The following is a 24,017-nucleotide window of genomic DNA, read 5'->3' on the forward strand; positions in this document are numbered from 1 at the left end:
TTGGACTGGGCCAAGACAGATAAGGTCAAGGCCATCCAACGCTTCCACGGCAGCTCATGGGAACCGGATATTTGTCCCAGTGGTGCACCATGCCTCCTGGCCCTTGCCATGGAATTCAGTACAGCCAGCACGTGTGGAGCCTCTATGTGGCAGGACACAGGATAGCTACTCACACCTCCTGACCGAGCCCAGGGCACTGACCACTTCATCCACCTCCCCATGAGCAGGATACAGTGTGAGCTGCTGTTACCATGAGCGCGGCTGCTGCCTTCCGCCTTCTCCTGCTCTACAAAGTGGGTCCTTGGCAAAGGTTTTGTTGCAGTGAAAAAAATGTGAAAATCTCATCTGCCCCTAGAACTGGCTGCTGAGGCTGGGTTGCATCCTATTCCTATCTAACACTGGAAACCCAAATCTGATCAAATGCAGTGATCAGACAGCAGTCAGATGCAGAACTCCCAGGAGTTCCTCCACCTGGGAGCTGCGTGGCTTTGGGAAGGAACTTAACCCTAAGTCCAGCCTCCAGTTTTTAATTTGTGCAATGGGAATTATAATACTGACTTCACAGTGCTGCCAGGATTAAAAGGTTATGTATATGAAGCACCTGGTAAGGTTGGCCCACAAAAAGGGTTCCATTTAGCAAGGGTGGGCCAGGTGCAGTGATTCATGCCTGGAATCCCAGAACTTTGGGAGGCTGAGGTGGGAGGATCCCTTCGTACAGGAGTTGAAAACCAGCCTGGGCAACACAGTGAGACCCTCGTCTCTGCAGAAAATAAAAAATTAGCCAGGTATGGTGGTGCATGCCTGTAGTAGTCCCAGCTACTTGGAAGGCTGAGGTGGAAGTATCGCTTGACTCCAGGAGGTTGAGGCTGCCGTGAGGTATAATTGCGCCACTGCACTCTAGCCTGGATGAGAGTGAGACCCTGTCTTAAAAATAATTAATTAATTAAAAGGGTCTTCAGGCCGGTCATGGTGACTCACACCTATAATTCCAACACTTTGGGAAGCTGAGGCAGGAGGATCGCTTGAGCCCAGGAATTTGAGAGCAGCCGGAGCAACAAAGTGAGACCCCCATCTCTACAAAAAAATCAGAAAATTAACCGGTGGTGATTGTTTGCACCTGTAGTCCCAGCTACACGGGAGGCTCAGGTGGGAGAACTGATAGGGCCCAAGAAGTCGAGGCTGCAGTGAGCCACGATCGAACGGGCCATTCATTGCACTCCAGCCCGTGCAGCAGAGTAAGGCTGTCTCAAAAAAAATAAATAAATAAAGATAAGTAAATATAAAGAAGAAGAGTCATCAAAGGCCCCTGCCAAATGTCCAAGGGGCCAGGTCAGTGACCGCCACGTTCCTGACCCCACGTGCCCTGTGGGAGCGTGGAGAATTAGCCTGGACCCTGCCTCAGGGACAATCTACCCTCTCCAAAGCCGGAACTGCAGGTCCCAGCGTCGTCTTAAGAGTCCTGGAGAGAACTGGGCCCCAGATAACTTTCTCCGAGCCTCCCCAAAACTCCAAGCCCGCCCCAGCAGGCCACAAGGCCCAAACGCCCCGCCCGGCTCTCCGGTCCCCGGGACCGCCCCGTCCCTCCCCCACGGGGCGCGGGGCTCTTACTCTGCCGCCCGGGCGAGCGCGGCCCTGCCCTCGGGGGGTATCCTGCGGGTGACGAACACCTTCATGAGTAGCACCGGTCTCATCCGCCGACTCACACCTGGCTGGACGGAATCTGATCCTGGAATGGACCTGGGCCGGGGCGGGGCCAGGCTGAAGTGGGCGGGAGAAACGCCGCGCGACGGGCGCAGGCGGGTGTGGCTTCGCCTGCGGGAGTGCGCGGTTGCGGCTGGGCTGTGACTGCGCGTGCTCGGGGAGTGACAGTCACAGTGACCGGACACAGTGCCCTTGTGTGTGGGGGGGGTGGCAGGGGGTGTGCGCCTCGTGCCACTGGGGAATCAGGGCCCCGGGGGAGAGGGAGCAGTATCTTGTCCAAGGCCTCATGGGACGCCTGGTTTCTCTACACGCTCAGGGTCCTGTTTCCGCAGGCTCAGGCCTTAAGAGACTGAAACCCCCACTTTTTCTGTCTCTTGGGTTGGCCCAGGGTAGGAACCCAGGTTCCAGGCTGTGAGGAAGTCCAGGACACACAGAGAGGTCATGTGTAGGTGTTCAGGCCAACAGCACAGCCGGGGGCCCAGCTGACAGCCAGCGTCAGTGACCAGAGGTATGAGTGAGGAAGCCTTCCAATGACTCCAGGCCAACTCCTATGTGACTACAGCTACAACCGCACGAAAGAGCCTTTAGGATAATCACTGGCTGAGCCCAGAGCCCAGTCAACCCCGGATCCATAAGAGATGATAATGCACTGACTGCTGTTGCTCTCAGCCGTTCAATTTTGGAGTAATTCTTTATGCAGCAATAAATAACTGATATACTATGTGTGTGAAACCCAGAAGCCGTAAGAATACAACTAATTCTCCATTAAAAAATTAACCGTACCATCCTGAATGCATCTGATCTTCGAAACTAAGCCTGGTTAGGGATTATATGGGAGACTGCCTGGAAATACCAGGTGCTACAGGCTTATGTTTATCTAAAAACAACAACAACAACAACAAAATCATAAGACAACAAACCGGGGAAAATACCATATATTTGCAACTCATTTTATAGACAAGGGGTTAATTTCCTTATTGCACAAATAGTTCCTAGGACAAAGATGCCCAGCTTATCTGAATATGCAAAGGATACCAATGGACAGTTTACAGAAAAGGAAATGGCTTTTAAATGTATGGCCGGGCATGGTGACTCATGCCTGTAATGCCAACACTTTGGGAGGCTGAGGCAGGCAGATCACTTGAGGTCAGGAGTTTGAGACCAGCCTGGCCAACATGGTGAAACTCTGTCTCTACTGCAAATACAAAAATTAGGCGGGCATGGTGGCACATGCCTGTAATTCCAGCTACTCAGGAAGCTGAGGCAGGAAAATTGCTCGAGTCCAGGAGATGGAGGTTGCAGTGAACCGAGATCCCACCACTGCACACTCCAGCCTGGGTGACAGAACGAGACTCTGTCTAAAAAAAAAAAAAAAAAAAAAAGATGAAAAGTGCTCAACTTGACTCAAAAAAGAACTGCATATTAAAATTACAGCAAGATACCAATGTAAAAAATAATACATTGGGGAAACAGGTGCTTTCATACGTTGCTGGTAGGAGTGTAAATCAAGCAACTTCAATAAAAAACGTTTGGCAGTAGCTATCAAAATTTAGACTGTACATCTTTTTTGACCCAGAAATTTTGCTTTTAGGAATTTACCTTACAGACGTATTCACACATGTGCAAAATGCTGTCTGCCAAAGGCTCTTCATTGTGGCATTGTTGGAATAGTAAAATACGGGGAACAACCTAAAGGTCCATTCGTAGGGGACTGTTCATTACATGTGCTTCATTCCTACAGTGAAATATTCTGCATCAATCAAAAGAGTGAGTCAGCCCTGTGCGTTCCAGTGTGGAATGATCTCCAAGATGTTCTGTCCAGTGAGAAAACAGGGTGATGCAAAGTGCATATGTTACCATCTACAGGAGAAAGTATATGCCTTTTTTTTTTTTTTTTTTTTTAAACAGGGTCTCAGTCTGTTATCTAGGCTGGAGTGCAGTGGTGCGAACTTGGCTCACTGCAACCTCCACCTCCTGGGCTCCAGTGATCCTCCCACCCCAGCCTCCTGAGCAGCTGGGACCACAGGCATGCGCCACCACACCCAGCTAATTTTTTGTATTTTTCGCAGAGACAGGGTTTCACTATGTTGACTGGACTGGTCTCGAACTCTTGGACTCAAAGCAATCCACTTCCAAAGTTCTGGGATTAAAGGCATGAACCACGACACCTGATCGCCTATTCCTGTGTGTTAAATATCCCTGGAAAGATATACAAGAAATATCTTTCTTGTTTCTTTGGGAACAGGCCGGGCACAGTGGCTCATGGTTTGTAATTCCAGCACTTTGGGAGGCTGAGTCAGGAGCATTGCTCAAGCCCAGGAGTTTGAGATAAGCCTGGGCAACATAGCAAGACCCTGTCTCAAAAAAAAAAAAATTTTTTTTTTAATTACCCAGGCGTAGTGGTGTGCACCTGTAGTCCCTGTTACTTAGGAAACTGAAGTAGGAAGATTGCTTGAGCCTGGGAGGCTGGGGCTGCAGTGAACTGTGATCGTGCCACTGCAGTCCAGCCTGGGCAACAGAGTGAGACCCTGTCTCTAACAATAAAAAAAAAAAAAAAAAAAAAGGAAAAAAGAAAGAAAAAGAAAGAAGAAAGAAGAAACTGGGGACAGTGGCTGTCTCTGGGGAGAAGAACTGGTGAAGGGGGACAGAGTAAGAGATACAATTTTCACCCTTTGGGAGTGAATTTATTGTGCATTTATTATCTATTCTCAAAATAAAGAAAACATTCATTTAAAAATAGCACTTGGCCAGGCACAGTGGCTCATGCCTGTAATCCCAGCACTTTGGGAGGCTGAGGCAGGTGGATCACCTGAGCTTAGGAGTTCGAGACCAGCCTGGCCAACATGGTGAAACCCCATCTGTATTAAAAACACAAAAACATTAGCCGGGCGTGGTGGCAGGTACCTGTAATCCAAACTACTCAGGAGGCTGAGGCAGGAGAATCACTTGAACCCAGGAGGTGGAAGTTGCAGTGAGCCAAGATCACACCACTTCACTTCAGCCTGGGTGACAGAGCAAGACTCCATCTCAAAAACAACAACAACAACAACAACAACAACAAACCTCTGTCTCAAAAATAAATAAATGAAATGAAATAAATAAAAATAGCACTTGGCCAGATGTGGTGACTGATTCCTGTGATCCCAGCACTTTGGGAGGCTAAGGCCGGAGGACTAATTGAGGTCAGGAGTTCAAGACCATCATGGACAATATAGGGAGGCCCCCCCCCCGCTCCCCATCCCTATAGAAAAATCTAAAAATTGGCTGGTTGTGGTGGCTGAGTCCCAGAAGGCTGAGGCAGGAGGATCACTTCAGCCCAGGAGTTCAAGGTTCCAATAAGCTATGATTGTACCACTGCACTCCAGCCTGGGCAACAGAGTGAGACTCTATCTCAATAATAATAATAATGGTCTCCAAAACACTTCTTGCTGTCATTTTGAGTCCTTGCACACTAAATATCAATTCCCCTGCCTTAGCTGTGGCCTTGCCCCTTCATTGCTCAGGTGTCTCCCAGGCTGCACTTCTACACTGATGAGTCTGGAGTGAGCAGCTCCAGCTCCCTTCACCCAGCCTCAGCGCCATAAGCCGCCTCTCTCCTGCCTCCTCCACCTGAGCATCCCCAGGCATCTGCCAACCCAATTCATCCACCTTCTTCCCAGTACCCTACCTGACACCTGCGCCCCTCCCACATATCCATCAAAGGGACAGCCACCCCAAGCCAATACCTAGAAGTCACCCCTCACTCTTACATTTCACCCCTCCCACTCCCACAGGCTTGCATGGTGGTTGAGAGCTTGGGTCTGGAGCCAGGATGCTGGGTGGGAATCCAAGCTCGGCCTTTTGGTAATAGTGTGACTTAAGCAAATGACTTCATCGCTCTTGCCTTCAGCTTCCTGTTTGTAGACTGGGGAGAGCGACATACGCACCCTACTGATGGTGAAACATGGAAACATTAGTGAGTGACCATGTTCAGTGCTCAGGGCAGTGTCTGGAACTTACTAAGAGCTCCCAAAATGCCAGCTACTTATTATGATGAGTGGTTTTACCCAATGAAGCCCAGGTCAGGCCTCCTCTGCTTAGCAGATCCCTCTTCCTGTGCCCTCAGCTGGTTCCGTTCCTACCACCCAGTAGCACTTATTGAGCCCCAGCTGTGTGCATTGCTTTGGGGGAGGGGACCCACTAACCTTCCGCGTCCCCTCCTGGCCCTGGTGGACAGGTTTCTCCCGTGCCCAGTGCCCTTGTTTGTCCTTATGTGTGGGAGCAGCTGGGCTCAGCATTAACAGAGGACACTCACTGATTAACAGAGGCCAAAGGGCCTGGCCTGAGGACAGAAAAACACCTCCTTTTGTCAATGTTTGATGTGTTTCAGAAATGCTCCCTAGCCAGGCAGCACAGATAATGGTCTGAGGGTAAGATACTTATTAATGTGTTACTTAAGACAGGGGGTAGCAGGGTGGAGCTGTGGCCAGGATTCAGGTGGCCCAGGGACTTGCTGTGTGATCTTCAGCGGGTGATGTCGCCTCTCTGTGAATATCATGCCAGTTCCCTCATCTGGGCCCTCACGGAGCAGAATGCATTCAGATCACATCAGTGAAGAAGAGGTCACTGTGTTGTCCACTGGGCCTCCCAGGCCTAGGAGCAGGTAACTGAACAGCCCTGGAACAGAAGTGAGGTCAGCGGAGCCAAGGGCAGGCCTGGGCCCCTCCGCTTATCCTAAGCTGGCTTCAGCTTCTGGGTCTCTGACCAACGGCCATCCCAGGGCACCCAGGGTTGGTTTCCTTGAATGGATTCGTGTTTGTGAAGTACCCATATATGTGTGTTGTGCTGTTGTAAGCACTATATATAGCACGTCCTCTCCACAAGCCAGGAGGCAGGTACTATTATTATCCCCGTGTTACAGATGAGGAAACTGAGGCACACAGTAGGTTTTAATAACATCTTGTTAGTGGTAGAGTGGAGTTTAAACCCACTGGCTCCAGAGCCTGAGCCCCTCACTTCTCTCCCCCATAGCTTAAGTGCCTGATGAATGTCTAGCATGGCCCAGAGCCCATGCAAACGCTGCCTTGTTTGACAATCGCAATAACCCTCAAGGGTAAGTGTTATACCCATCGTGTGGCTAAAGAAACTGAAGCTTAGAAAGATGATCTGACCTCACCAAGGTCAAACAGCTTGTAAGCGGGGGAGCCAGGATTCAGACGCAGGTCCCTCTGACTGCAAACCCTGGGGCTGCCGTGGCCTCACATGGTCCCATGCACTTCCTCCAGCCAGTCAGCAGCTGACCCAGGCCCGGGTGGCTCATAATATTGGGCATTTCATATAGGAACTGCACCAAGTATTGAAGAGGTCATTTCTGGATTGAGACTGCCCAGTCCAGGCTCCTGAGAGTACACACATCAGACCAGGCTCAGAGACCAGTCTGTGTGACCAAAGGCACCTGCCTGGAACAGTGTGGCCAACATGGAGCAGAACTAGCATGAATGGTCAGGACGCCCAGGTCCTGGGAATGGGAATGGTCCCTGACCGCATCCCCCAGCCCATTCTGACAGCTCGTCCACACGGACACAGACACCTTAACACACTCAAAAAGGATCCTCCTCGGGATGACCTTCAATCCCACCCCCGAACCCTAAGACACACCTGCCAGTCCCCCAGCCTCTGGGGCGGTGGGTGTCATTCTTGGCCCCGTCACCCTCCAAACAAGTCTCAAGGCTGGATGGCATTATCATCTCTTCTGGTTCCAGGGTTGACTGGGCTCAGCCAGTGGTTCTCGTTCAGGCTCTTTCGTGCGGTTGTAGCTGTAGTCACATAGGAGTTGGCCTGGAGTCATCGGAAGGCTTCCTCACTCATACCTCTGGTCACTGACGCTGGCTGTCAGCTGGGCCCCCGGCTGTGCTGTTGGCCTGAACACCTACACATGACCTCTCTGTGTGTCCTGGACTTCCTCACAGCCTGGAACGTGGGTTTCCACCCTGGGCCAACCCAAGACACAGAAAAAGTAGGGGCTTTCAGCCTCTTAAGGCCCGAACCTGTGGAAACAGGACGCTGAGCATGTACAGAATGCCGAGCTCCCATGATGCCTTGAACAAGATACTGTCCCTCTCCCGCAGGGCCCTGATTCTTCATTCATAAAGTGTGAGGAAGATGCACTAGAGCAGGGACTAGCAGACTTTTTCTTCAAAGGGCCGGGGAGTCAATATTTTAACACTGTGGCCCATACTGGCTTTGTTGCCACTCCTTAACGCACCATTCTGGCACAAGAGCAGCCATAGACAATACATAAACAAAGGGTGCAGCCGGGTTCCAATAAAACTTTGTTTATGGCCATTAAAATTTGAATTTGCATGTCTTTTATTTATCACAAAATATTCTCTAGATTTTTCTTTCTTTCTTTCTTTCTTTTTTTCTGAGCAGGACCCATTCTTAGCATGGGATTCATACAAAACTAGGTGGCCAGATTTGGCTTGTGGGTGTCATTTGTCCCTAAGCCTCTGGACTTGGGCAGAGCTTCTCACTTTAACTTGAAAAGGAATTACCTGGGGATCTTGTTGAAATGCAGATTCTGATTCAGTGCATTCGGCAGAGGCCGGAGAACCTGCATTTCCTTTGAGTTCCTGGGTGCTGCTACTGCTGCTGGTCCACAGACCGCACTTTGAGAATCATCCAGCTTAGTTGGTCTCTCAGGTTCCAAGTGTGGCTCTGCACTGAAAAAATGCTCAGTCATAAGGCTGGATGCACTCAGGGGCCCGGAATTTTTTTTTTTCCTTCCTTCCTTCCTTCCTTCCTCCCTTCCTCCCTTCCTCCCTTCCTCCCTTCGTCCCTTCCTCCTTTTTCTTTTCCTTTCCTTCCTTTTTTTCTTTTTTTTTTTTGGACAGAGGTCTCACTCTGTCACCCAGGCTGGAGTGCTGTGGTGAAATCTCAGCTCACTGCAACCCCTGCCTCCCAGTCTCAAGGGATCCTCCCACCTCAGCCTCCCAAATAGCTGGGACTACCAGTGCACATCACCACGCCTGGCTAATTTTTGTACTTTTTGTAGAGATGGGGTTTCACCATGTTGGCCAGGCTGGTCTCGAACTCCTGGCCTCAAGCGATCCCAGGCCAGCATTTTCTGTGTAACCTTCATCTCTGTCCCGCGTTTTTCCTGCTTTATTTATTTCCTTGTTTTTGTGTCTCCCGCCAGTGCAGCCTCCCCAAACTAGAACATAAGCTCCTTGAGAGTCGGGCCTTGCTGCTGGTTTGCCCCACAGTCTGGCACCACGCAGGTGCTCGGTCAATGCTCTTTAAATAAACGAACGAGTGATGCAGGGGTTGCCTTGTTGGCCTCCCTTATCGCCCATTCCCACGGGGACTTCGTCATTCTATCACCACCTAGTGGGCACTTTTGTGTACTGCGAGGTGGGGGAGAAAAATGTCCATGTTTGAGTCTGATCCTGGCAGAAGGTAGAGAGATGTGGGCAGAGAGATGCCCCTTCTGATGCCCCTGTATCAGTGTTTTTGTCTGCTGGCACAGAGCTCCTCGGAGAGCCTTCCTGGAGAAGGCAGCATTTGAGCTGAGCAATGAAGACAATATGCTTTGGAATGGTAGGAATGCGAGAGGTAGAAAAGGCATTCCTGGCAGAACAAATGGTGAGCAAAGGCCTAGAGGCTGGAGGGCGTGGGAATCGCCAAAGGGAGGAGAAGCGGCAGCAGCTGAGATGCTGTGGAAGATGAGGCCAGATCAGGGAGTAAGGAGGTGGAGAGCGACCCCAAGGGAAGGGAACCTGCACTGAGTGAGTGATCCGTGCCAGGCACTCCACACACAAGAGTTCGTTTAATCCCCACAAAGGCCAGTGAAATTGATTTTAGGACTCCCAATTTACAGATGAAGAAACTGAGGCTCAGAGCAGTGGAGGGACTTGCCCACGGTCACACAGCTGGTAAGGAGCAGAACTGGGTTTGAATAGAGATCATCTGACCGACTCTCTCCTCTTTGAGGGGGCCCTACCTCTGGTCTGTGCTTGGTGAGGGGTGGGGCAGGGCACATGCTGGAAGCCCATTATACAGATATGGAAACTGAAGCCCAGACAGGGAGAACATTTTCTGATGACGCACAGCAAGCAAGGCCCAGTGTGGCTTTCACCAGGCCCTGCCTGGGCTTTTGTCTGATGGCTGGAAGCTGATGCTCCCATACAAAGGATATGAGCAACTGACCACAGAGAGTAGCAGAGAGCCCAGTCGGGACCCATTGGCCAGCCCAGACCCCTGAGAAATGTGCTCAGACTTTGGCTCCCAGTGAGGTGTGGCCCTGGGGGCAGGGTGAGTATGCAGAGCTGCAGGCGGGGTGGGGGGCCAGGCCTCCCTGAGGAAGGAAGGGAGGCATAGCAGGACCTACTCCCAGGCTGTCCAGAGGCCAGCCTCCCAGGGCAGCGGGGGTGGGGAAGAAGGCCACCCAGTTCTCCCAGCTCATCAGCAGACCTGGGTTGCCCCCAGACTCAGCCTGCTGCAGCCTTGCACCCCACACAGGAAGCCACCTGCCCCTTTCTCAGCCCCTCAGTCTGCTCTTCTGGGGAGCAGAGGGCCCCAGCCTGGAAGATTCAGAGGGGCGAGGGAACCACCCCTACTCAGACAGTGTCGGGCTTCAAACTATGTGATGTTCACCCTACAACAAGCCTTCAAGTGGGCACTGTTAGGATTCCCACTTTCCTTTTTTTTTTGAGACGGATCTGTCACCCAGGCTGAAGTGCAGTGGCTCAATCTCAGCTCACTGCAAGCTCCACCTTCCGGGTTCAGGCCATTCTCAGCCTCCCGAGTAGCTGGGACCACAGCACCCACCACCATGCCCGGATAATTTTTTTGCATTTTTAGTAGAGATGAGGTTTCACCATGTTAGCCAGGATGGTCTCGATCTCCTGACCTCATGATCTGCCCGTCTTGGCCTCCCAAAGTGCTGGGATTACAGGCGTGAGCCACCGTGCCCGGCCAGGATTCCCACTTTCAAGTCAAGACAACTGTGGCTCAGACAGCCTCAAGTCCTTCCGCCTGAAGGACCTGCCCAAGGTCACCACGCTTGAGCTGGACTCAAATCCAGGTGAAGGTAACTGCTGTGGTTTGAATGTCTTCTCCAAAACTCATGTTGAAATGTCCTCTCCCAAGCTCATGCGGCTGGGCATGGTGGCTCACAGCTGTAATCCCAGCTACTCAGGAGGCTGAGGCAGGAGAATCGCTTGAACCTGGGAGGCGGAGGTTGCGGTGAGCCAAGATGGCGCCAATGCACTGCAGGCTGGGCAACAAGAATGAAACTTCATCAAGAAAGAAAAGAAGGAAAGGGAAAGGGAAAGGGAAAGGAAGAAAGAAACAGGGAGGGAAAGAAGGAAGGAAGGAAGGGAGGGAGGGAAGGGAAGGAAAGGAAGGAAGGAAGAAAGGAAGGAAGGAAGGGAAAGAAAGAGAGAGAGAAAGAAAGAAAGAAAGAAAGAAAGAAAGAGAGAAATGTGACTGCTATTGTGACGACAGTGTTGAGAAATGGGTCCTTTAGTGTGATTGGGTCATGAGGGTCTCGGCCCTCATGAAGAGATTCATGCAGCTATTGTAGGAGTGGGTTACTTACAGCAAGAGTGAGCTCCTGATAAAAGGATAAGTTTGGCCCCATTTCTCGCTCTGTCTTGTGTACATGCTGGCCATGTGATGCCTTCTGCCACGGGAGGACTGTCTGCAGTTGCTGGCACTATTTTTCTGGACTTCCCATCCTCCAGAACCATGTGCCAAATAAAGTTCTTTTCTGTACAAGTTACCCAGTCTGTGGTATTCTGTGGTAACAGCAGAAAATAGATTAAGACAGTAACACTGAAGCATGTGACCACAACCCTGATGGCTGCCCTGTCCTGACCTGCCAGCCAACCACAGTGGCTCCTTCGGCTACATCTGTTTATTCACCCAGAGCCTCAAGGCATCACGGCGGCAGGCCTCTGGCTTTGTGCTAATGTGACCCCACATACATACCCCACTTCTCCCTCTGACCCTCTCCTTTTACCTTCTCAGCTTCAAGCCCGGGAGCAACACAGGGCAAGGACAGGGTAGGGTTCAAGCCTTTTCATGGTTCCAGTGCCCAGCTTGGGTCCCCACACGGCGAACACTCCATAGACATATTCTGTGTAAGTGAGTAAATCCCTGTAAATGGGGATATCATTCCCAGTTTTTAAGTGGGAAAGCTGAGGGTTAACAGGGGACAGTGTCCTGCCTGGGTCGCCAGCAGGTTCAAGGCAGAGCAGCACCCTGTCCAGGCTTCTTGCTATCCAGCCTCAGGTTTCCTCCGTGGGGCGACGCAGCCTAACAAAGCTCCCTCAGCAGCTGGTACTACCTGAAGTCCTGCGGTGAATCCGAAAGCTAGCACCTCGGGCCGCTTTTCTGCCAGGCATTGGCCGATCGCGCAGATGCCCAGCTGGCCCTCTGGCATGCAAATACCCGGAATGTGCATTGGTTGGAGATTGCCAGGAGAAGATTACCGTGGTCAGATTTCTAGGGCTCCCTGGGAGGGAGTGCATTCTTTCTGCTGGGGATTTTTTACCGGAGCAGTTTCCTTAATCCTTCTCAGGGCATAGCTGGGATTTAGTAATGAGTTGTAACAGTCAGAATGGTTGATTCTCTAAGCCAGGACCCAACTGTTCATTCTTGAACAAGCTGGGCTCCTCTTTTCCAGATGTGCTGGCTCAGCTACCGCAGGGTGAGGTTGGGAGCAGGAATCCAGAACCAGAGTCACACCACCACTCACAGAGGCAGAGCCTGTGCCCCCATTGTACAGATGGAGCCACGGAGGCCCGGAGAGGCTGTGAGGTGGGGGTGGAGTCAAGAGCCAAGGTGGGCAGAACAACTTTGTGTGCAAAGACTCAACTGTGGGTGGAGCCAAGGGGAGGGTCCCAGGACTGAGGCCCCAGGAACGGGGCCTGCGGAGGCGTCATGGGACCTCAGGAAGCTTCCCCCCAGGAGAGCTCCCCGCAGGAGCTCTGCGTTGCATTCTGTTTTACAGGGGTGCAGTCAAGGAGGATCTGTCCAAGCTGAGAAACAGCAGGAGTGACCCCTGGAAGCTGTGTCTTTGGTCAGGTCCCCAGAAGCAGCCTCTCTGCGGAGGATTTGTGAGCAAGTGATGTATTAAGGAAGTGCCCCCAGAATAAACCAGGAAAGGAGTGGGAAGCAGGAGAGGAGAGGGAAGGAAGACTAACAGTCCATGTCTGGCCAAGTCCAGCAGGGAGATGCTTCATTGCGATCCCAAGGGCCGCTCTGGAATGTAAGTTACATCTCAGGGTAATCGAAACCCCACTCCAAGCAAGGAAGCTGGGCTTCCACACTCCCCACATCTCATGAGCTAGCATCATCCAAGGATATCTGGGCAGAGTGCAGCGTCCTGGAGGAGGAGGCATGGGCCTTGCTACCTGACGACCCGGCGGGGCGTGCAGGTTCTGAGGAAGAAGCGTTTGAGCAGAACCTGAGGGAGGAGCTCAGGCATGCTGCTTGAAGGCCAAGGTTGCCCTGTATAAGGACCAAGGTCCCATCCGTGCTTTAGGACAGACAAAGGAGGAGCAAGGGGATGGAGGCAGGGGATGGCTCCCTGCAGGCCCAGGTGAAGTTCGTGCTACCATTTCAGCAAAAGTCCCATCAACCACCTCAGGAAATCCCTCTGGCATCTGCCACTGTTTGGGGCCAAAGGCTTGAACTGTGATGAATTTTGTGAAAGGGAAAACTGTCTCATTCTGCCAAAGCTGTTCAGAAGTGAGTCACTAGCCCAGAACAGGCCCCACATAGCTGTGCCAGCTCAGACCCCATGTAGCTGCACCTGCAGGAACTCAGGCCCAAGGTGGACATCAGGCCTGGGCTCCAGGGCAGAGCCATGACCAACAAGGGGCAGCCCAGGGAGCTACTCCACACCCTTTAGTGGGCCCCTCTTCCTTTCCCTCCTCCCCTCCCTGCAGGCCCTGCCCAGACCTCTTGGCCTCCAGCCTTGCCTCCTCCAACCTGATCTCCTGGGATCGCCCAAGGGTCTCCTCTAAAAAGCAAATCTAGTCCTGTCCTTCCCCTGCCTGCAACATTCCATGGCTCCTCATTGCTCTCAGGAGAAAGACCAAAGCCGCTGTGTGCTCCCAAGCCCTCTCCTGATGCCGCAGAGGTGTGGCCTATAGGGACTGAGAGCTACTCACTTCAGGCAGAAGCCAGGCGTCCTGGCAGCCCCTGAGAGCCTGCAGGGCATCCCAGGCAGCCGCCCAGCTGGCCAGGAGGAGCTGCCCCGCACCTGGTCCCAGGCCTCCCTTTCCCTGTAATTCATATATGGAAAGTATCTAAGTCAGGAGCCAACCCTCCACCAGAGGGAGCGGCGCCCTGGAGGTAGGAGTGGAGCTTTTCTTAGTCATTACATTTGGTTTTATTTCAGGGGAAAAAACCAAAATGAAACATTCAAGGTCTTATTTTCACAATCACCTGTGGAATGAGGAGGCTTCCAGATGGTATTTGGTGACAGCACCAGGAACCTGGTGGTCCTGCGAGGGCATTCAGGGGTAGGGAATCTAATAAATAAAATACATAGGGATGGGTGGATTTCCCCCAAGATGCTCTAAGGATGCCCTCTCTGGGTGCAGGAGTCAGTCTGAAGTTACCTCCTGGGGGAAGTCTTCTGTCCAGTTTTTAAATGGAAGTTCTGGTTGCAGGCAGCAAGTCTCATCACTGAATAGAACCAGTTTTCATTCGGTGCAAACACTACCTCCCCCAGGAAGCCCTCCCAAGACCCTTCCCGGCCCCTAGTGAAAGTGCCTCCCTCCTGCTAGCCTGCCACTTTCTCCCCTGTGGTCCATTCTGGACGTCAGTGCCGGGCCAGTGAGCATCCCCAGCGGGCGCCTGAGTCATCCCCGGAGTGCACCTGGAGAGCCCCTTTCTGCTCACACTTTACAGGGCCCCGTGCTGGCCTCAGCCACGCCCATCTTCTCATTTAAGCCTCACAACAACCCTCCGAGGTAGTCATCACCATCCCCATTTTACAGATAAGGAAATTGCGGTCTGAGGCCACAGAGGTGACTTACCCGAGCCCCACACCTGGTGTCACAGTGGAGTGGAGCCTGGCTCCTTGGCCCTAAGTTCAGCCCCCATCACAGCTGCTGCATTCACAGTCAGTGCTCAACACGTGTTCACGTGTTTGGAGGATGAACCAAACCCGAGTTCTCGGGGATCCCCAACCAGCATGAAGACGGTGTAACCACAGCACGGATGGGCGGGCCGCTTGGCAATGGCCAGGCTCATGCTCTGCTGAGCCCTGGAGGTCATGACTCCCCTGCTGCTCTGTGCAGAAAAAGAAAAGGCAGTCACCTCTCCCTTCCCTCACTGGAAGGTGAGGCCCAGGGGGTCTGGCCTGTGGGATGTGAAGAAGCCAAACATTGGTGCCCATCACCTGGTCCTCAGCCTCTCCTTAGGGCAGAGTCGAGGCCCAGAAGGTTGAATGATGAGCTGGAAGCTGGGGACAGAGCCCGCACCAGTGCCTCTGCCTCTTATCAGTCCGATTTTTGTTCTCTGACTCCCCCTGCTACATACCAGAATGGTGCTCTCTTTCTCTCCCTCTCTGGGATCTGCACCTCAGTTTCCTTGTCTGTAATACGGGGGTAACTGAACCTACAGAAAAGGATCCAAGGATACATGAGATAACACAAGTGCTTGGCACAGGACCTGGAAGAAAGTAAATTTTTTTTTTTTTTTTCTCTGTCGCCCAGACTGGAGTGCAATGGCACGATCTCAGCTCACTGCAACCTCTGCCTCCCGGGTTCAAGCGATTCTCCTGCCTCAGCCTCTTGAGTAGCTGGGATTACAGGTGCGCGCCACCATGCCTGGCTAATTTTTGTATTTTTAGTAGAGACGGGGTTTCACCATGTCGGACCAGGCTGGTCTTGAACTCCTCAGGTGATCCACCCACCTCAGCCTCCCAAAGTGCTAGGATTACAGGTGTGAGCCACCATGCCCGGCCAAAAAGAAAGTAAATTCTTAATAAGCAGAACATGTAATTATTAGCTAGCACATATATTACTTTGCCTCCTTCTTCCCCACTCTTACAAATGGATCTCAAGGCCTGGAGCTACCAACTTGGTAGTTAGACATCCTATTTGTTTAGGGTGAAAAACAAAACAAAATAATAGTGCCCAATGCTGGAGAATGCCGTGCAGAAATAGTATAGTGTCAGCTGGGCATGGTAGCTCACGCCTATAATCCCAGCACTTTGGGAAGCCAAGGTGGGTGGTTCACCTGAGGTCAGGAGTTTGAGACCAGCCTGGGCAACATGGCAAAATTCCATCTCTACTAACAATACAAAAATCAGCTGGGTGTGGTGGCGGGTGCCTATAGTCCCAGTTACTCTGGAGGCTGAGGTGGGAGGATTGCTTGAGCCCAGGAGGTTGAGGCTGCAGTAGGCTGTGATCATGCCACTGCACTCCAGCCTAAGCAACAGAATGAGACCCCATCTCAAAATATAAAATAAATAAAATAAAATAAAGTGCAGCATAATAGCATTTTATGAGTATTTAAAATATTCAAGGTATTTTATCAAATGTTAAATACTAATAATCTCTCATTTTGTCTCAGCTCTCCTGAGTTTTAAAATGTATGCCAAAAAATAAGTCATTTCAAAGCTGTCAAGTGAGCTGTAAACTGGATTTACAATATTGCCAAGTAAGGCATTTCCTCAAACTGGCAAACTAATACAAATGTCTCCCCCTCTCTTTTGTCAGGTGTAGTCTTTCCTTCTTCTTTTTTCTTTTCAGACCTGGTGAGCAGGAAGCAGAGGACCGTTTTGAATTCAGCAGATTTTAAATAATGCCAGATCAGGAGTGGATCTCCTGGGATAAGATGCAATGGTCCTACACACTTGTATGTCACTAGAGTCTACTCTCTGGGAAACAGCAATTTGACAGACATGTCAAGAGCTTGTGAAAACAAGTGATTCACATTCGACCTGATACCCAGAAAGAAACTGGGGTTCATTCACCTGGTGAATCTCAAACGGCTCTCCACGAGAACGCAGGTTTGGATCAGTAGGAGTTTTATGACTTGTCACAGGTAAGAGGAGCCCTGCGAGGATTCTCCAAAGCAGTGTCTCCCTGAGGGAAAGTGACTTTGGGAAGCCAAGGTGGGTGGTTCACCTGAGGTCAGCAGTTTGATACCAGCCTGGGCAACGTGGCAAAATTCCATCTCTACTAACCCAGCTGATTTTTGTATTGTTAGTAGAGATGGAATTTTGCCATGTTGCCCAGGCTGGTCTCAAACTCCTGACCTCAGTGCTGGAGGGGATGAGGGGCCCGCGGCTGCAGACGCAGGGCATCATCGTGCCAACCCACAGGTTGCCTGTGATGGTGATGAAGGTGTGGCTCCTCCTGAGGGGGAGCTCAGGGTCAGCGTGGTCATGAGGAATGTGCACACAGGTTCATCTAGAACAGGGGTGTCCAATCTTTTGGCTTCCCTGGGCCACACTGGAAGAAGAAGAATTGTCTTGGGCCACACATAAAATACACTAATACTAACTGTATCTAATGAGCTAAAAAAAATTGCAAAAAAAAATCTCATCATGTTCAAAGAAGGTTTATGAATTTGTGTTGGGTCACATTCAAAGCCATCCTGGGCTGCTGGTTGGACAGCTTGATCTAGAAGTTGTCTGGGTCTGTCAGGAGCTGGTGCCAGCAACGAGGTGACCACATTCAACACAGGGTTTGGGGATAAACAAGCTGCAAAGCAGGAGGCTGCCAAACAGGCTTATTGCTCCGGTTGACGAAACGCCTGTAGTCCCTGAAGACCCTCCCTGTCTGCTTACAAACCTGTTGGGATTTTATTTGGAGACTTGGAAGAAAAGTGGGGCCTGAGTCACATAACAGGCAGCCACAGCCTGTTTCTTTGATTGTAGATCAACTTTTCCCCACCTACATTCTTTTGTAAAATGTTGTAAAAGACTAAACGGCACTGGAGGAAAGACCCCTTTTTCCTAATTACTGACTCTCCTTGTAGGTTAACTTCCTTCTTTCCTCTCTTGCACCTGACTCCGACCAGATAGCACCAAAGGCTCTGTGACAATCAATTTACTCAAGATAGATCGTTGACTATACCTTTCCTGAAAAAGAACAAGCTGCAACCAGTCGGATTGCTATAATTCATAAACCAGCCTTGTATGGAAAGGGCTGCTAAACTTTAGTAATCCTGCTAAACTTCTTTGTTTCTACCTATAGAAGTAAAACCTTAACTTCTCCATTTCAGAGCATTGATTCCATTCCTCTGAAGTCTGTGTTTCCCAGACAGTCATCCTTAAACTTTGCACGTGCATTAACTCGTGTTTTTTTTTTTTTTTTTGAGATGGAGTCTTGCTCTGTTGCCCAGGCTGGAATGCAGTGGCGCAATCTCAGCTCACTGCAACCTCCACTTCCCAGGTTCAACCGATTCTCCTGCCTCAGCCTCTTGAATAGCTGGAATTACAGGCACGTGCCACCATGCCTGGCTAATTTGTGTATTTTTAGTAGAGACAGAGTTTCACTATGTTGGCTGGGCTGGTCTCGAACTCCTGACCTCAGGTGCTCCACTTCCTCCACTCAGCTTCCCAAAGTGTTGAGATTACAGGCGTTAGCCACTGTGACTGGCCGCATGAACTCTTTAGAACAGGATTCTGATCCTTTCGATTATCAGGTTGAAAAGCCATAGAAACTATTTACATACTTTAACCAATTATTTCCTCTGGGATTTATCCCAGAAAAATAATTTTTTTAAAGCAAACCAAAAATGTAAGTGTTGGGGTGCAGAAAATGATTCCTCAGAATATGGCGCTTGGGCATGCTGAGTGCTTTTGAAAATCGAAAGGCCTCAGAAATAAGCCTGAGCATCAAGGTCTCTCTAACCTTGTCTTGTTCTCTCCCTCTCACCCCTCAAGTGCTCGGAGGGACTATCTGGAATTTCCTTATCTGACCTAGAAAGCGTCTTGCCGAAAGAAACACATTTGCCTTCTAGCCCTCTGTTACCCCATTATCCACTGCAGAAAAGAAGCTGGAAGAAAAGAAGTCAGACGTCCAACCACACCTGGATGGACTTTTCCACAAGATAAGGTCTGCCTCTCAGACTCATTCCATTTACAAGTTAATTTCTGTCTCCCTGGTCCATTCATTCTCCGTAATAATCATTTACTGCTCCTCCAAAGAATGCTCTATATTCCCCATCTCCGGGCTCCTCTAGGAAAAAGAGTACATAAGCTTCTGTACCCCATTGGGAGATTGGGGTAATCACACTGTAATCCTCTCCCATGAATGTTAGTAAATGTGTATGCTTTTTCTCCTACTAATCTGCCTTTTGCCAGTTGATGTTCAGTGAACCTTCAGAGGGAAAAGGGAAGTTTTCCCTTCGCCCACATGCAGTCGTGTAAAGATGTTCATTGCAGTGCTATTTATAGCAGAGAAAATGGCAAACACAATCAAACAACAGGGGGATGGTTAAGAAAAAATGCAAAATTGCAGTTAGACTCTGGTCTCTACTGTTAGGGAGGTTTTTTTCACCCTTTTTGATTCTCACAGCAGCCCTGTGATGTAGACAAAACTGGGTCCATATTTATTCTCCCCATTATTCATGGGGGTGGGGGCCATGATGCAGACTGGAGTCGTGAGAAATTCTGGGGAGAGCTTCCAACAGGAAATCAGATTCTGAACGGGGACACCTCCCAGGTGTCCTAAAGCGGAACCCAGAGCTGACTCACAGCAGCATGTCTGACAGGGGGAGCCAATGGCAAGTCCCCACTCCTGGGTGAAGATGAAACCACCTTTTCGAAAATTATGACAGCGGCCGGGCGTGGTGGCTCACACCTGTAATTCCAGCATCTTGGGAGGCCAAGACGGGCAGATCACCTGAGGTCAGGAGTTCGACATCAGCCTGGCCAATATGGTGAAACCTCGCCTCTACTAAAAATATGAAAAAGTTAGCTGGGTTTGGTGGCAGGTGTCTATAATCCCAGCTACTTGGGAAGCTGAGGCAGGAGAATCGCTTGAACCTGGGAGGCGAAGGTTGCAGTGAGCCAAGATCACAACACTGCACTCCAGCCTGGGCAACAAGATCGAAACGCCATCTCAAAAAAAAAAATGGCCGGGCGCGGTGGCTCAAGCCTGTAATCCCAGCACTTTGGGAGGCCGAGACGGGCGGATCACAAGGTCAGGAGATCGAGACCATCCTGGCTAATACGGCGAAACCCCGTCTCTACTAAAAAATACAAAAAACTAGCCGGGCGACGAGGCGGGCGCCTATAGTCCCAGCTACTCGGGAGGCTGAGACAGGAGAATGGCGTGAACCCGGGAGGCGGAGCTTGCAGTGAGCTGAGAGCCGGCCACTGCACTCCAGCCTGGGCGGCAGAGCAAGACTCCGTCTCAAAAAAAAAAAAAAAAAAAAAAATTATGACAGAGAAAGAGATCTGACCTAACCAACTCCATCTTGCCTTTAACCTCCAAGCTGCCCTGTTCATTCCTGGGCGTAAGCTGAACTTAGTTTATAGTTTAACTTTGAAACAAAGATGCTAACAGCCCTTTCCCTAAACAAACCCTTTCTTGTCTGGGGACCAGACTGCCTTTGTAAGACTAACAAGCTAGCCGCAAGATTAGAAATTATGGTTTAGGAGTCGCGCAGCTGGCTGCAGTATTTTGAACCTTCCCAATTGCTCCTAGGGATAATATCGCGATTGTAAAACCTAAGATGGGCACTTGAGGTATTTCTCAGACCCTGCACTGGTGATGCACTCTGATGCACCAGCTGGTGCCACCCAGGCCTGTAATCTGGCTCAACCAGTTCTGTGATCCCACCCAGGAACAGAAGACAGCAAGAATCCACTTCAGGCGGGCGCGGTGGCTCACACCTGTAATCCCAGCACTTTGGGAGGCCGAGGTGGGAGATCATTTGAGGTTAGGAGTTCGAGACCAGCCTGGCCAACATTGTGAAACCCATCTCTAATAAAAATACAAAAATTAGGCAGGCGTGGTAGTGCATGTCTGTAATCCCAGCTACTTGGGAGGCTGAGGCAGGAGAATTGCTTGAACCCGGGAGGCAGAGGCTGCAGTGAGCTGAGATTGCGCCACCATACTCCAGCCTGGGTGACAGAGGGAGACTCTGTCTCCAAAAAAAAGAAAAAGAATCTATTTCAACCCCCATATGATTTCATTTTCAACCCGACCAATATACACTCCTCACTCCCTGGTCCCACACCCGCTGAATTATCCTTAAAAGGCCCAGTTTTGAATTTTCGAGGGGCTGATTTAAGTTATGATAAAGTTCCAGCCTCCTGTTTAGCCGGCTCTACATGTATCAAACTCTTTCTACTGCAATTTGCAATTCCCCTGTCGTGATAAATCGGCTCTACCTGGGCAACGGGCTAGAACTTGTTGAACTGTTACTAAGACAGTGTAAGATCAGGCTTTATTCTGACCCACTCTCCCCATCTCACCCAGAAGAGGTGGCGTCCTAGGCTGCCCCTTCCTCTCTTGGCCTGACTGGAATTTCCCCCCCCATTAGGGAGCTCTGGAAGAACCCCCAATCCCAGGCCCCACCTTGCTCTGAGCTGGGCTTACAGGAAGCCCCCTTGTCCCATGAGGTCATGTGGAAAAACCCTGGGAAACTCTAACACCTGCTGCAGGTGTTTGCTGTTCCTTTTTTTTCAAGCTGTAAAATTTCTCTACCATGCAAAACTTGTCGATAATAATATAGCAAACATTTCCATCTCTATTGCCCTGCTTAGGAAATAAAATCTTACAGGGACACTGGAAGACTCTTGGGTGCCCCTTCCTGATCCTGTTCCCCACCTCTGTCACCAGGGGTAACGCAAGCCTGAACTGCGTGTTCATCCATAAATGATAAGTGGTATTGCTTTGCATGGTTTTAAACTTTCAGTAGTGGTTTCTGTCTTTTATTCATTCATAAATTCACAAACATATACTTATTGAGAACTTACCGTATGTCAGGCACCATCCTAAGCCCTGGGAACATCCATAAACAGCAGACAGGATCACTGCTCTCGTGGGACACACGTTCTGGTAGGGTGAGCCAAACCATAAACAAAAGGTATGAAATTGAGATACATTATTAATATGTTAGAACGTGAGAAGGACAGAGGGAAAAAATAAGGGAAGTTGGAGAGGCAGGGGTGGAATATTGCAATTTTAAGTAGGAATGCAATTTTTTTTTCCCTTTTTTCTTTTTTGAGACAGGGTCTTTCTCTGTCCCCCAGGCTAGAGTGCAGTGGTGCAATCATTGCTCGCTGCAGCCTCAAATTCCCTGGGCTCAAGCAACCCTCCCATATCAGCCTCCTGAGTGGCCAGGACTACAGGCGCACGCCAGCACACCTAGTTAATTTTTTCTTTTTTGAGATGGAGTGTCGCTCTGTCGCCCAGGCTGGAGTGCAGTGGTGCAATTTCTGCTCACTGCAAGCTCTGCCTCCTGGGTTTATGCCATTCTCCTGCCTCAGTCTCAGCTGGGACTACAGGCGCCTGCCACCACACCTGGCTAATTTTTTAAATATATTTTTTGGTAGAGATGGGGTTTCACCGTGTTAGCTGGGATGGTCTCGATCTCCTGACCTCATGATCCACCCGCCTCGGCCTCCCAAAGTGCTGGGATTACAGGCATGAGCCACCGCACCCGGCCAATTTTTTTGTTTTTAAAGTAGAGACAAGGTCTCACGATGTTGCTCAGGCTGGTCTCGAACTCCTGAACTCAAGTGATCCTCTTGCCTCAGCCTTCCAAAGTGCTGAGATTACAGGCATGAGCCACCACACCCAGCTAGACTGCATCCTTGTATATGTTGTGTATTTACTCAATATTGTATATGTTTTGTATAACCGTGCCATCTTTATTCATTCCCGTCAATAATTATTTATTATATCTTTCTCTTTTATTTGTCCTTATAAAAAACGTTGCCATAAGCATTCTTGTAAATGTCTTTTTTTTTTTTTTTAAGTCAGGGTCTTGTTCTGTCATCCAGGCTGGAATACAGTAGCACAATCATAGTTCACTGTAAACTCAAACTCTTGGGCTCAAGGGATCCTCCCACCTCAGCCTCCTGAGTGCCAAGACTACAGGTGCATGCCTCCATGCCTGGCTCATTTTTAAATTTTTTTTGAGACGGAATCTCGCTCTGTCGCCCAGGCTGGAGTGCAGTGGCGAGATCTGTCTCACTGCAAGCTCCGCCTCCGGGGTTCACACCATTCCCTTGCCTCAGTCTCCCGAATAGCTGGGACTACAGGCGCCTGCTATCATGCCCGGCTAATTTTTTGTATTTTTAGTAGAGACGGAGTTTCACCATGTTAGCCAGGATGGTCTCGATCTCCTGACCTCATGATCCACCCGCCTCGGCCTCCCAAAGTGCTGGGATTACAGGCGTGAGCCACCGTGCCTGACCCATTTTTAAACCTTTTGTAAAAACAGTGTCTTGTTATGTTGCCCAGGCTGGTCTCAAACTTCTTACCTCAAGTGATCTTTCTGCCTCGGCCTCCCAATACACTGGGATTACGGGCATCAATATCTTTTTGTGCACGCATGGGAGAGATGTTCTAGAGCATGTATCCTAATATAGAATTGTTGAGTCCAGAGTATCTTCAACCTAGCTTAGCTACATGGTACCAATGGCTTCTGCAAAAATAAATAAAATAAAATAAAATAATCAGCCAGTCATGGTGGCACACACCTGCTAGGTCAATAGGCATAAGTGTTTTCAAAAAAAAAAAAAAAATTAAAAAAATTAGCCAGGAATGGTGGCACACACCTGTAGTCCTAGCTACCTGGGGGGCTGAGGTGGGAGAATCACTGGAGCCTAGGGGTTCAAGGCTGCAGTGAGCTAGGGTCACACCACTGCACTCTAGCCTGGGTGACGGAGTGAGACTCTGTCCTAAGAAAAAAAGAAAGAAGAAAGTAATTTTTAAGATATTTTGTTTTCAAAAACCTAGAATTAAAGAACACAAGTATCTGGCATGAAGAAAATATCCTATAAGTTTGCAGAGAAAAAGTGGATTTCATACAAAGGATCGTGGATCCAAATGACACTAGATTCTTTACCAGCATCAGTGGGGACCAGAACATGATGGAGGAATATGTTCAAAATTCTGAAAGAAAGAGTTTGTAGTTAAATTAGTGATGAAAATTAGTAAACCAAGCCAATGGTGAAAGCGAGACAACTGGGCCAGGCACAGTTGCTCACACCTGTAATTCCAGCACTCTGGGAGGCTGAGGTGGTGGATCACCTGACGTCAGGAGTTTGAGACCAGTGTGGCCAACATGGCAAAACCCCATCTCTACTAAAAGTATAAAAATCAGCTGGGCATGGTGGC

The 24,017-nt window shown here is 50.0% G+C and overlaps 1 protein-coding gene and 1 long non-coding RNA gene across 8 annotated transcripts in view; both read right to left on the reverse strand.

Annotated features, from left to right (window-relative positions):
- The window catches only part of GRHPR (glyoxylate and hydroxypyruvate reductase), a 48,785-nt gene extending 46,942 nt beyond the window's left edge, over positions 1-1,843 (reverse strand). The window contains exon 1 of one of the 3 annotated variants that reach the window (XM_033238071.1): positions 1,609-1,840. In XM_033238071.1, coding sequence (XP_033093962.1) covers positions 1,609-1,691 — 83 coding nt within the window. In that variant the 5' untranslated portion in view covers positions 1,692-1,840. Of the gene's footprint in view, positions 1-1,608 lie in introns of all 3 variants that reach the window. The other 2 variants (XM_033238070.1, XM_033238069.1) reach the window with 2 other exon arrangements.
- A 3,271-nt stretch (positions 1,844-5,114) lies between these two features.
- Positions 5,115-23,384, reverse strand: LOC117098978. Of its 5 annotated transcripts, none has more exons than XR_004443668.1 (9): positions 23,159-23,384; positions 21,647-21,725; positions 15,241-15,318; positions 14,736-14,991; positions 11,705-11,841; positions 11,282-11,480; positions 8,235-8,402; positions 7,339-7,496; positions 5,115-7,079 (listed from the first exon to the last, which is right to left on the reverse strand). It is a non-coding gene; the product is annotated as an uncharacterized LOC117098978 (long non-coding RNA). The 5 variants fall into 5 exon arrangements; XR_004443666.1 differs by adding an exon at positions 16,682-16,793 and having other exon boundaries at positions 5,115-7,496; XR_004443667.1 differs by having other exon boundaries at positions 5,115-7,496; positions 11,705-11,821.
- Positions 23,385-24,017: the final 633 nt, after the last annotated feature.

This window comes from Trachypithecus francoisi, unplaced genomic scaffold (assembly GCF_009764315.1).
Source record: "Trachypithecus francoisi isolate TF-2019V2 unplaced genomic scaffold, Tfra_2.0 Lachesis_group16, whole genome shotgun sequence".
Lineage (NCBI taxonomy): Eukaryota > Metazoa > Chordata > Mammalia > Primates > Cercopithecidae > Trachypithecus > Trachypithecus francoisi.